The sequence below is a fragment of the Felis catus genome, chromosome F2, assembly GCF_018350175.1.
Source record: "Felis catus isolate Fca126 chromosome F2, F.catus_Fca126_mat1.0, whole genome shotgun sequence".
NCBI classification, from domain to species: domain Eukaryota; kingdom Metazoa; phylum Chordata; class Mammalia; order Carnivora; family Felidae; genus Felis; species Felis catus.
Genome location: NC_058385.1, coordinates 38507065 through 38520757, shown reverse-complemented (window position 1 = coordinate 38520757; position 13693 = coordinate 38507065). Strand labels below are relative to the sequence as shown.

The following is a 13693-nucleotide window of genomic DNA, read 5'->3' as shown; positions in this document are numbered from 1 at the left end:
ACCTTAAATGCTTATCTTCAACATGTCCTTTAACTCCTCCTTCTGCTGGATCATGCTATAATTTTTATAAGCTCATTTCTGTTTGTCCACAACAAATTCTTCAAGTCATTTCAGGTGATCTAAACTAGCTTTGACTCTAGCTCACACGCTATTCTCACAGTAGCCCAACTTATTGGTTGGTACTTTGACCTCTCTTTTTAGTATCTCAAATATAATTTGACCACAACTAAAAATACTGGATCAAAATATTATGTATATAATGGATCAAAAGAGCTTACATAGACTATGCTCCTTAGCATCTCCTAAAATTCTGCTCAGCAGGTTTCCTAATTACAGGACCCTCTGGTCCAGCGATCAGGAACATACATGAGGGATGTTGTAAAGGAGGTGTAAAGGAGATTCATCAGGCTAGCTGAACCTCAATTCAATATGTTAAATGTTACCATTAACACCGTAACTCTTTCAAATAAATAAATAAAATAAACTCAGTTAAAATGGAGCCTCACTAAGTGAAAGGGATCAGGGTATAATGTAGGTAATCCAGAATCCCAGTTTAAAAACAAAACAACAACAGCAAAACCCAAAACACTACATGAATGATCAAATACATAAGGAATAATTAGCTTTACCTGTTATCTTTTTCATAGTATTCTATTTTATCCCACACTCTGAGGGTACTATAATCTCATAGTCACCTGCAGTGCAGACAGTATTTTTTCTGTCTCTTGGATGGTAATTGTTCACAGAATTCCTACAGCAAGTGAAGGAGCAGGTTCCACTTCCCATAGTCACCCCTTACTCAATGTCAAGGACTAAAATCCAAAACGCTACTCAGTGAAATATTTTCTATAGGAGATGGGGTTAGGGGAATGTTAAAAAATTTTTGTCCAAATACATAGTTTTCTGATGATTAAAGGATAAAATTGAGAATATCTGGGGTGCCTGGGTGGCTCAGTCGGTTGAGCATCCGACTTCAGCTCAGGTCACGATCTCACGGTTCGGTTCGTGAGTTCGAGCCCCGCGTCGGGCTCTGGGCTGATGGCTCAGAGCCTGGAGCCTGCTTCTGATTCTGTGTCTCCCTCTCTCTCTGCCCCTCCCCCATTCATGCTCTGTCTCTCTCTGTCTCAAAAATAAATAAACATTAAAAAAAAATTTTTTTAATTAAAAAAAAAATTGAGAATATCATTCAGATGATTTGTCAAGGAAAAACACAAGGATCCAAATGTTTTAAAACAGAGGATTATTCCTTCTGTTTCATGCATGGTATTAAAAGCATGCCCTTTTCCAAAGAAGACATCTAGATGGCCAAACAGACACATGAAAAGATGCTCAATATCAGTCATCATCAGGGAAATACAAATCTAAACCACACTGAGATACCACCTCACACCAGAGTGGCTAAAATGAATAAATCAGGAAACTACAGATGCTGGCGAGGATGTGGAGAAACGGGAACCCTCTTACACTGTTGGTGGGAATGCGTACTGGTGCAGCCACTCTGGAAAACAGTGTGGAGGTTCCTCAAAAAATTAAAAATAGATCTACCCTATGACCCAGGAATAGCACTGATAGGAATTTATCCAAGGGATACAGGAGTACTGATGCATAGGGGCACTTGTATCCCAATGTTTAAGGCAGCACTTTCAACAGTAGCCAAATTATGGAAAGGGCCTAAATGTCCATCAACTGACGAATGGATAAAGATGTGGTTTATATATACAATGGCATACTACTTGGCAATGAGAAAGAATGAAATCATGCCATTTGCAGCAACGTGGATGTAACTGGAAGGTATTATGCTGAGTGAAATAAATCAGTCAGAGAAGGACAGATATCAAATGTTTTCACTCATATGTGGATCCTGAGAAACTTAACAGAAGATCATGGGGGAGGGGAAGGGGAAAAATAGTTACAAACAGAGAGGGAGAGAGGCAAATCATAAGAGACTCTTAAATACAGAGAACAAACTGAGGGTGGACAGGGGTGGTGGGGAGAGGGGAAATGGGTGATGGGCACTGAGGAGGGCACTTGCTGGGATGAGCACTGGGTGTTGTATGTAAGCGATAAACCACAGGAATCTACCCGTGGTACATTCCAAGAGCACACTTTACACAGTATGTTAGCCAAGTCGACAATAAATTATAGTAAGAAACTAATAATATAAATTAAAAAAATAAAAAAAATAAAAGTATGCCATGAGAGTGCCTATATAAGAAAGGGGAGAAATTTACTAAACTCCAAGCCATACCAAATTTGCTGTAATGTGCGTTTTGAGAACATGTGTTTGCAGTAATAAAAATGACCACCCCAGAATGAAAGGAATGACAAAACAAAACAAAAACAAAACAAAACAAAACAACAAGAACAACAAAAACCAGGGTTTTTATTGTCTGTCTGAGTTAAACTACAACTTGTAGAACAAAGCACATCCCACAAGATGCTCCGGAAGAACATGGGGGCGGGCAAAGTTTTGCTAGAACCAGCATGAAGAATACAACAGAAAAGCAGGCTGATGAGGAGCGTCATCTAATGACTGTCATGTGGACCCACACAAAGAAGTCACAGCTAAAGTCAGCTTATAGGCAACGAGTGGCATATGGGGACAGAGATAGGAATAGGGATAGGGATAAACATATACACACACATACTTACACATATTTACATATGTTCATTTAATGCAAGTCTAGGCATCCTAAGTACACATTAAAATTTCTCATTTCTCATATAAATCCAGTCATCTTAGAATGCTATCATACACTAAGCTTCAGTAGATAAAAATTCCTACTGAAGATCAACTTCACTTCTCAGACCTCTGAGGATCAAAGACAGTTTATATGTGTACAGATAAATAAATAAGCTATTTCATCACAGCTGACCAAACTGTTTAATAAAATAGGAGTTTAGCTCATTTTGAAACTATAATACTAGTTCTCTAAATGGACCATTTACTATAACTTGACATAATATGAAAAATATCCTTTTGGGATGAGCACTGCGTGTTGTATGGAAACCAATGTGACAATAAATTTCATACATTGAAAAAAATGAAAAATATCCATATGAAACAAATCCATTTTGAGGTATTTTAAGGAATAAAAATAGACTATTCATAATACACCTATTGTTTCTTATGTTCTTTACTGAAGCACTCACTAAACATTTGCGCACACAAATTTATTTATATAATGTGTTTTTATCTGATTTGATCATTCTTAAGGTTTTATTGATGGATTCTCAACTTCTAGAATAGTGTCTGGCTGAGAGACACTAAACAAATATCGTTGAATGAATAAATACTTTGGCCTAATGTAGTAAAAATAATCATAAATCTGTAAAGAGGAGATTTTACTCTGAATAAGCAGAATGATGAAGACAGGCAGGACCCAGACTCTTCTTTCCTCACCATCAATACCTGATCTACATCATATTAAGGGTATTTGTAGTTACCATTTATTTATTCTGTCAACATGTTTGTGTACAAGGCCTGGATCTAAATGTTAAAGCTACCGTTGCAGTAAATTTCAAGTAATTGATTTTTTATATCTGCTATCTGATCCCGATAATCAGATTTTTAATAACTCCACTTTTATAAGAATGAAGCAAAATATAAAGCTAAAAAAAAATTCATATTCAGGATTTAGTTAAAGGGGTCATACCCTTTCAACAGTTTCACATTTATACAACTGTTACTGAAGTTCTGAACAAGGCCCTGTAAAGAAATACTTATAAACGAAGAAAAATCTAAATTATATCCATTTTGTTAAACTTAATAAGGCAAAGAGAAAGATCTTAACTTTTTAGAAATACTAATAGTATTCAAAACTAAATGGACTTTCGGGACGCCTGGGTGTCTCCGTTGGTTAAGCATCTGACTCTTGATTCTGGCTCAGGTCATGTTCTCACGGTTCGTGAGTTTGAGCTCTCATTGGGCTACAGGCTGACAGTATGGAGCCTGCTTAGGATTCACTCTCTCCATCTCTCTCTGTCCCTCCCCTGCTTGCACTCACACTCTCTGTCTCTGTCTCTGTCTCTCTCTCTCTCAAAATAAATAAATGAACATTTTTTTAAAAACTTAAGAAAACACAAACTAAATGGACTTTCTGTCCAATACTCAATTAACTAGAAAATTCTATCAACCAATTAACAGAAAATTCAGTCAACCAAAATATCCTTTTTGCCAGCATTCTGGTTGCTTTAGGTTTTGCAGTAATGAACTCTCCATGACAGAAAAAAAGGATTTTAATGTTTTAAGTATATAATGCTTCATCGACAATTCTTCAGTAGCAGCAATGAGTATATTTCTGAACTATCTACAAAGGGACCACACGGAATATGCTAATATACATTTCTATGCCAAAAAGAATATATAAACCCTTTAGTACTATTATTTGTTGTTCCTGTGCTATTTTTGTGTTAGGAATCTGTCATAAATCACTTTCTGTTTCACTACAGAAACAACAGAGTGATAGTACAATCCTTAATAAATCTGTCAGTATGCTACTGTATAATAGCTAGAAAGTACTAATCTGTAATCCACGGGTCTTGATTCCCCCTATATGACTTTGAGTCTATCATTAAGCACAAAACCAAGAATCCATCTAGAAAAAAATAGTAACATTCATAAATGCTTGCTACCATGTGTTCAGCCTGTGGTCTGAAAACACATGTGGCATCATCTGTGCACAGACATATATTTAAAATCCATCAAGCGCACTTAAGAGAAGAAGACACGAACACAGAGTGGAAGGCTTTGTGGTAACAGAGGCACAGTGTGGTGTGATGCATCCAGGAGCCAAGGAATGTGCAGAGCCACCAGAAGCTGGAAGACAAGGAAGGTTTCCCCCTAGAACCTCCAGAGAGAGCGTGGCCAGGCTAATGTCTTGATTTTGGACTTCTGGACTCCAGGAATGTGAGAATAGATTTCTGTGGTTAAGCCACCAGGTTCCTGGCAAACTGCAATAGTTTTCACAGGACACTAACATAGTTATCAAGTCAAACGCTTCTCATTGCTGAGATAACTCAAAGAGGGTGTCAGGGACTCAGCTGTGCTCCCCTAAAATTCATAAGCTGAGGCCCTAACCTCCAGTACCTCATAATGTGACTATACATGGAAAGAGGGCCTTTAAAGAGGTAATTACATGAAAATGAGGCCATTAGCATGGGCCCTAGTCCAATCTGACCAATGTCCTTATAAAAGGAGGAGATGAGGACATACAGAGACACCAGCGATATGCACGCACAGAGGGAAGACCAGGTGAAGAAGCAAGAGGGTGGCCATCCGCAAGCCAAGGAGAGAGGCCCCAGAGGAAACCACCTGTCCCGGCATCTTGATGATTGATGTCCCGCCTCCAGAGCTGTGGGAAAATCCACGTTTGTTGTTTGATCCATCTAACTGTGGCGGCTTGTTACAGGTGCCCTGGCAGCCTGCCACAGAGGTATGGGTGACTCAGATCTTTTCCCTTTGGAATTTCATATATACCCTAGTTAATCACCCTCTCTTCCAGTTAACTAAGAAGTATTTTTAAGACAGAAAGTGAAACTAAACAGAAAGCTTTTAGTAACAATCACTACATGATTAATACCATTAAGAGAGACAGCCAGCTGATGCAAGCATCTCTCCCAGATAACAAGGCATGGCGGATAGCTGTGGTAAGGATCTCAACAAAAGTGCCTAACAAAGAAGTATTTAGAAGACACTTGTCAGAGCCCCAAAGGCCTCAATAATCAAGCAGCTGAACAGACTCATTCTGTAGCTGTGGAAATCCAGGCTCTAAAGATTCATGACTTACTAGGTGACTTGGCTTGCAAGTGACAGAGTCGGGGCTGTGATGCAGATGCCCCTAAGCCTAGACCAGCACATTTACCAGTTTACCAGTGACTCACTCACTACTCCTCTCTTCCAGTCCAGCATACAATTTTTCCAAACTTTCCTGGTGCTTCCTGTTTTCCTTGGAATGGCAACACCACCCCTTTGAAGGGGAGACCACCATGGCACATGCAGTCTTTGATTTTGGTTGTTAGTGGTGGGATGTCGAGGTACCTGGCCGCAACTCAGGCAAACCAACCCTTCTCACTCCTGGCCCTGCATCTTTGACATCAGTAGCAGAATCATGCAAGGCAAGCGAGAAAGCCTTCCAACTTGATTCTAAAAGCTGCGAGTACAGGGACCACGACTGTTTTTTCTTAACATATGCATATCTGGTGAAAGCCTCCTTGCATCCATACAGTGCATTCACCTTAACTCCTTCTTACCACCCTAAATGGAGAGGAATTTTCATTTTTGCTATCACAAGCGATGTGGGGAGGGAAACTTGCGGGAGAAAGAATGGGAGAGACTGTTTCAATATCATCACTTTCTAGAAGAGTGGGAGAATTAACATTTCTAGGCACGAGGCTAGCCATCTTATGTGCAATGACTCATTTAATTTCCCAATTAATAAAAGGTGAGTCTTATCATTTCTCCTTCACTTGTCATGTTACCCACATTCAATTACACAACCTGGCTTCCTTCATTAACATTATCTGAGATGATTCTGTTCACCAGTCTGCCTATTCCTGCCCTACTTCCTGCCCTTTCAGTATTTCAATAAAACTCCATGGGAACAGGAATATTATTTTTCAAAGGCATCCTCAATGCCTATGAGGCAGTTAGTTAATATTTACTAAGGAAATCAATTCTAGTGGTTCTTGACTCAAGGATGCACACTAATCTCTTCCCGTCCACGTGTAGTTTGGAAAATCTCCCCAGATTAGTCTGTTAAACATTTTTGATTTTGAAGCCTCACACTTAGTCCAACTCTCCCATCTGGCAGGTGACGAGACTGAAGTCTGCTGTCAGCCCTGGCTTTTTTTTTTTTTTTTCTGACTTTTGTTCTTAAAGTCAGCTTTCACCTCCTTGGGACCTTTAAACATGACCTACAATTGCCCAGACATGCCCTCTCCCTGCTCCAACTCACTTTCAACTTTATGTTTGAATCCCACCTCTAAGCAGATATAGATTTTGCTTAGGGATCCCTAAAGCCATCTCCAATCCCTCCAAAATTGATGCTGGTACTCGTTCTCCCTGTTCTTAGGAATTTGATGTCTCCTATAAACTTTGCCTGCATATCACTATATCATTAAACATTCTGAAATAAGCATTGTTAAATCAAATGCCTCAAATCCCTCTACATCCTAAAGTAGCACAAACAGAAAAACAACAGAAATATGAAGCTGAAAATGTAACCCTAGGCTGTATTTTCATGAGTACAAACAAGACCTCAAAAGGAAGAAAACACAACACTCTATTATTTTTTACATAATTATATGCAAACTTCTCATCAATAAGTGCTTCTCACACTGGGCATAAATCCATTCAGTATTGCTTTAAGGGATAAATGAAGTCTGCAACCAAAACGTGAACTAGGGGAAGTATGGTGTGTTAGACACGAGAGGCATCATTGGGTACACGAAACTCACAACATGCACAACCAAGCTTGCCACAGCCCAGGTGGCATCCAGCCATCGCTTGTTTAGAACACTAAGTTTAAGTTGAATTACTTGAGCATGGATTTTGGAGTGCTGCATTTTTCAGTGAATTGTGGGGGATAGAGAGAGCTTAACCCAAGATGGTCGAGTGGCAAAAATAGTTGCCCTCTGCTTTAGAATTGTAAAGCAGCCTTTGTTGCAAATACCCATATAATTGTTCCGTACCCAAGTTAAACCTGCCACATTTTCTATCCCCTGCATCGCTGATTGAATCAAGCTGCAGATGAACATTCATTTTCTTTCCCTTCAATTTATTCTGTCCATTTTTCAGAGTATATTGAACATCCCTGCAATTCACAATAGACATGTCACAATAACTGCAGAGAAAACATAGGCTTTCATAAACCACCAAAGTGTGTTCTTGATTCAGAATTCCCAGAGGGCTTAGGTCTTCAAAGTAGATTTATTCTCCACATATAAAACTTATTTGTACATATTTAATTGTGATCTCATTCTCTATTTAAAAAAAAAGTTTCATTGGCTCCGATTTCCTTCTGACGTTTCTATCCCATTTCATTAACATTCTTGGTTCCTGCTTCGCAGCCTTCAGGGATGTTCACACTAGGAAAGTGCTTCCCTTGTACTTCAGGGATGGGGGCAGGAATGAAACTGTTTTTCAGTTTTGAAACTCCTCATATTTAAGGAAGGAAATAAAAACTTCCAAAAAGGGTAGTTGAATATATTGCCAAGCTTGACTTGTGCTCTCTGGTTTAATGTACAGAACTGTACATAATTATTTAGAACAGTACTCATAAAGCCATGCCAGTGAAACTAACTTTGCCAAATTTATCATATGTTGCTACAGGCCGAGACACTGGCGCCATCTCAAAGAAATCCACATGTGCTAATATGAACTAGGAATTTTTGTAATTTTTATTGTGCCTTTTGGGGAAACATCCTTTCTAATAAAAGGATACATTATCATTTCTCAGTTAAAAAAAATTTATTCTAGAGAAGAATTAAACTTTCCCTCTTATCTGTTTGGGGAACCAACTATCAGTCAAATATCTGAATCTTAAGAACAACAGGAATGAAACAATGTAACTGGTGAGCCAGAGTCCCAAGACAGAATTGACCTTCATAATCTTATTGCTTCTGCTTAGTTTTAAATATATTCCAGCAGTGTTTATAACTTATTAAGCGAGTTTATAACCGTTGGGGATGGTGAGCTGAATAGATGGAAATATTTTTCAATGAAAATAAACTAAAAAACAGAATTTCTTCAATTCTGATGACTAACCCTTATTAAGAGCAGATATAGTTATTTTTTAAAGTTTTATAAATTTCGAAGTCATATTTCTAAGTTGCAAAAAGAGAAGTTCGTTTTATTATTTAGCTTTGATTATTTGATTGAGTCCTCCGCAGATTATAGGAAAAGTATCTATTACTATTCTATTATTATTAATAGATAAGAGTATCTATTACATAAATAGCACTTTAAAAAAAATCTTAGTTATATCCAATATGAATTACTAGTATAAAGATAATGGCTTCTATTTAATGAACACTTATTTTATTCCAGAAATTTCATTTAGGAAATGACTCCCAATAGGTATAATTATCACCAATGTATAGAGCAGGAGCCAAAGATACTTAGTCATTTGGTCAAAGCCAGAGTTCTGATCTGAATCTGGGCTTTTAAAATTCTAAAGTTCTTTCTCCTGTTGCCTCTTTCTAAGGAAAAGAAAAGATAGATCAATTAGTGTCTACTTGATTGTATGGGCCCTAATAAAATCACCAGAGCTAAAAGTTAAATCAGAGAAAAAAAACTGATATTTACCCACTCCTTTAAAGATCATTAAGAAATAGCCATAATTTATTTATTTTTTTTAATTTTTTTTTAATGTTTATTTATTTTTGAGACAGAGAGAGACAGAGCATGAATGGGGGAGGGTCAGAGAGAGAGGGAGATACAGAATCCGAAGCAGGCTCCAGGCTCTGAGCTGTCAGCCCAGAGCCCGACGCGGGGCTCGAACTCACGGACCATGAGATCATGACCTGAGCCGAAGTTGGATGCTTAACCGACTGAGCCACCCAGGCGCCCCAAAACAGCCATAATTTAAATTCATTAGAAGTATATGAATTTAGAGATAAAACTTGCAGAACAAAGGGAAAAGTAAAGCATTATGTGTGAAGGGATTTAGGAAGGCAAAAAAAAAAAAAAAAAGATGAATTAGGCCTAATTCCATCCACTTATTATTGGAAATATAGGAGCATCATAATAGTGTTCCAGAGGATCCATTTGCATAGAAAGACCCTAGAAATTCCAAGGCACTCAAAAAGCTTTAGTGGGGTTTAACACTTCTGGGAGAGCCCCTCATCTTATGAAGCTGGGTAACAGTTTTCAGGTAGAAGAGAAAAAGTGGTCTAACTATTGAGCTTAGCTAGCATGGGTCGCATGTGATCTACAGACACAGAAAACGGAAATGCATTAGGGCATATCTCCTTCTTAAGACCTGCCAGAGACCTTTCCTATAATCTGACAGGGCAGAAGTGAGCACGGTACCAGCACCTGTATCTGATTCAAATTGTTCTCTAAAAGTGTTCTGCATGGGGTACCTGGGTCTGTTGGTTAAGGGTCTGACTTTGGCTCAGGTCATGATCTCAGGGTTGATAAGTTTGAGTCTCACATAGGGCTCTGCACTGTTAGTGCAGAGCCGGCTTGGGATTCTCTGTCTCTGTCTCTGTCTCTGTCTCTCTCTCTCTCTCTCTCTCTCTCTCTCTGCCCCCTCCTCCACTTGCACTCTCTCTCTCTCAAAATAAATAAACTTACAAAAATAAAAATGTTCTGCTGAGGCAAGAACATCAACCAGCCCAGAGCAACCAAAGGGATGGAGATTTTGCACAGAATCAGGCATCGCCCAGGTAGAAGACACTGAGAAGCCAAACTTACAGTGACCTCAGAACAGGATAAGGGCAGAAGGCTGTGTTTTCTCTCAAAGCTGATATTAAGGATTGCTACTACCAGAATTAACATTTTGATTGGCCAAACTTGCGTTCTTTTAAGAAAGATGAGGGTTCTAGCTGAGAAAATTAGCAGTGTTAACTGGCTCCTTGTGCAAGAACCTCAAATGGTCTAGATATTAATTTATGTCCCAAATAATATCTTTATCTCCCATCAGCCTGAGGCTTTCAAAAAGGATATAACAGTTGCAAAAGCTCAGAGGTCGGAAGCACAGTCGGAGTGAAAAATCCCCCAAATGTGTTAATCGCTCTCCTCTGGGTTCTCTGACCAAGTGACCAAGGCCTCCATTTTGTCCTCTGTTCTATCGTTCTGTGCTGAGCTCAGCTCTGCTCCTTCACATCCCGCCCACATGATGCAGGGGCGAGTTCAGAGGACACATTATCATCATCAGATTCTTCAGCCTAACTACCCCAAAGCTCACTTTGCAGATGTCCCAGTATAACCTACACATGATGCACAACTTATTTCTTGATCTTTATAAGGCTCAGACTGCCACGATTTTTGACGTTAAAATGTCCCTATTCATTTCAAACACCGGCGAAGAATCCAGGCACCATTCCAACCTAGGAGCCTAAACGCTGGAGGACTCTGTGACATTGAAAAGCAAGAGCCACTTTCTTCATTTTCCCTCAACACACAGCACAGCAACTTCCACCAACGGAATAGTGTGAATTTAAAGTCAGACACCTGCAACAATTTTTAGATCTGATTCTCTTTCATTGTGAGAACTTAACCCCGCCCCAAAAAGCCACATGGTATTTCACCCACAAGGGAAAGACCAACTCGCTTACAGTTTTCCTCACAAGAAAACAGGACGGGAAACAAAATCATACGCAAAACCCTTTAAGGTAGCATTTTAGGCACACTGCCGTGAGAAAAGCAAGCTGAAAGGCTAAATGTCATTCCCATGTCCGGCTACCCTGCTTCCATTAACAGAACCAGGAAAAGGGAGGATGATTATTTGTGTAGGTGAATAGTGACTGAGGAGGCTAATTTGTAACCCGCTCACATTTCCTTTCACCTCACGTGCACAGAGGAGCACCCCATTCAAGGAGGTCAAGGCAGGATCTAGTGCTGATGCGGTTCTGTGGGGTAGACCTGGCGTCACCAAGTCTTTACTCCACCGGTCACCTGACAGCTTACAGCTACTTTGGTCTGCTCTTGTTTGTACTGGAGCATGGAATTATGTTGCCTCCAGGCTCTGTTCCAGTGTTCTTGTTTCAGTTTTAAGCCTTCTTCTAATGAATGAATCACTGAGCAGGATATTACCTACATAACAAAAATGCAGGACCAGCGCCCAGCTCCATCTTGCCAATTGTTATTGTTTATTGACCACTTTACCAGTTAATTAGAAAAACACACATTTAAGTAGATAAATACTCCTACTTTTCACAGACCAAAATGGCAAATTTTAAAAACAGTAACAATCAGAGTTGATGATGATAGAATGAGAGTGCAATATTCATTAGCACAACTTTTTAGATTGAAATTTGGCAAAAAAAAGAAAAAAATGAATTACACCATTTTGATCTGGTAATTCCATCACTAGGAATTTATCCTAATGAAATAATTGGTGATACAGATCATAACACACAAATAACGAAGATCCTCATAAGGCTGTGTATAATACTGCGTATAAGAGTGAAACACTACAAACCACCTCAACATCAGGGATTCGATAAAGAAATTACTGTACTTCCGCATGTTAACATTTAGCTTTAAGATCAAGAAAATTGAGGGTAGGAATACCCTCGTTATAAAACATTAATGTTATTTAGCACACAGTATTACACTGTGGGAGCTCCAAATATGCCACCCCAAAATATGCCACCTCAAAATAAGCCTCTTTGACATTAGGATTATTTTCAGCTTATTATCTGGAGAAACAGCAGACACAAGGAAGCTCTGAAGAGTACAAATTACCCTTTTGTAAGAGAAATTTACATTTATAAAGGAAATGTCCCTTTGTAAGGTATCTCTCTCTGGGTACTAAGAAGGGAAGGAGGACTCTAAATCACAAGAAACTCTTATCAATGGAGAAGGTGCAACTTAGCATCTGCACAGCAAACCTTATCCTTGTTTACAGTACTTTTCATGGTCCCCTTCCCATAACCTGCCTCCCCACACTCTCTTCCTGGGTTTTAGGTGAAGATGGTATTTATGTCCAAGTTCTGGCCCCCTCTTTTGAGTTACTCATCTCTGAGTTTCTCCCATGTATGTATGAGATATACATGGTAATAAACTTGTTGGTTTTCTCTTGTTAATCTATTTTTTGTTAGAGGGCCCACAGCTCAGAACCTAGAGAGTAGAAAGAAATGGTTTTTTCTTCCTCTACCACATAAAATTAAGTAAAAGGAAGTTTCGTTGCCCTCAAGTTTATTAACCAGACATTCATTTTCTTCTAAAGCTCCCATAGGATGTGACTTCCTGAGCGGTCATAGATTTTAGGTCAGCTTCAAAAAGACACAAAAACAATGGAGTAGGATAACATCTTGAAACTGGCCCTAGGTTCCTTTCTCTGTTCAAATGACTTTTAATAACTGTCTGCTATTGGGGCTTCAGCCACCAATTCTTGACCAGGCCTGTGATTTGAGCCAAACCAGAGTTCACAGCACTGAATGAATGTGGTCGAGCGTACTGTAGTTAAACTGGGCCACAACCCCAGTAGATGGCTGCCATGAGAAGTTGGCAACATATCTGACTCTCAAAAAAATTCCAGTTATTTTTTCCTAATCATGACCCCAAATTATACCATACTCAACTGTTGTACAGAATTTCTTCCAAAATCAGTAGAATTTGTTCAACTAGTTTTGTATCCTAAATCACACTTCAAGTATCCGAAAAGACTGTACTTAAACCCAAGGTCCTTCAACACAGTATTAGAATTAACCAGATTCTACTTTGTGAAACACACTCCCAAAACACACGAACAAAGACATATGGGAAACTCACGTAAAAGAATCCAAGTGGTCCAGAGATATATGGCATTTTCATTCCCAAGAGATACTTGACTTGTGAAGTCACGACGTGGGTGGCAGCTCCAGTTGTCATGGCACTGATCACAGGCTCCGTAAGCAGGAATGTGGCACTGCCCAGCTGTAGCACAAACATGGCCACCTAAGAGGACAGAGGAAAATGACATTTCCCCAGGTTCCTAGAGGAATTACTACCTGACACTTTTTCATTTTCATTTCTCACAGA

At 39.1% G+C, this 13693-nt stretch overlaps 1 protein-coding gene across 5 annotated transcripts in view; it reads right to left on the bottom strand.

The window, feature by feature from the left end:
• The window catches only part of SLC26A7 (solute carrier family 26 member 7), a 168114-nt gene that overhangs the window by 56355 nt on the left and 98066 nt on the right, over nucleotides 1-13693 (bottom strand). For all 5 annotated transcript variants that reach the window (XM_045050138.1, XM_045050137.1, XM_019822873.3 and 2 more), the window contains one exon: nucleotides 13445-13609. In XM_045050138.1, the coding sequence (XP_044906073.1) occupies nucleotides 13445-13609 (165 nt within the window). The remainder of the gene's footprint in view (nucleotides 1-13444; nucleotides 13610-13693) is intronic.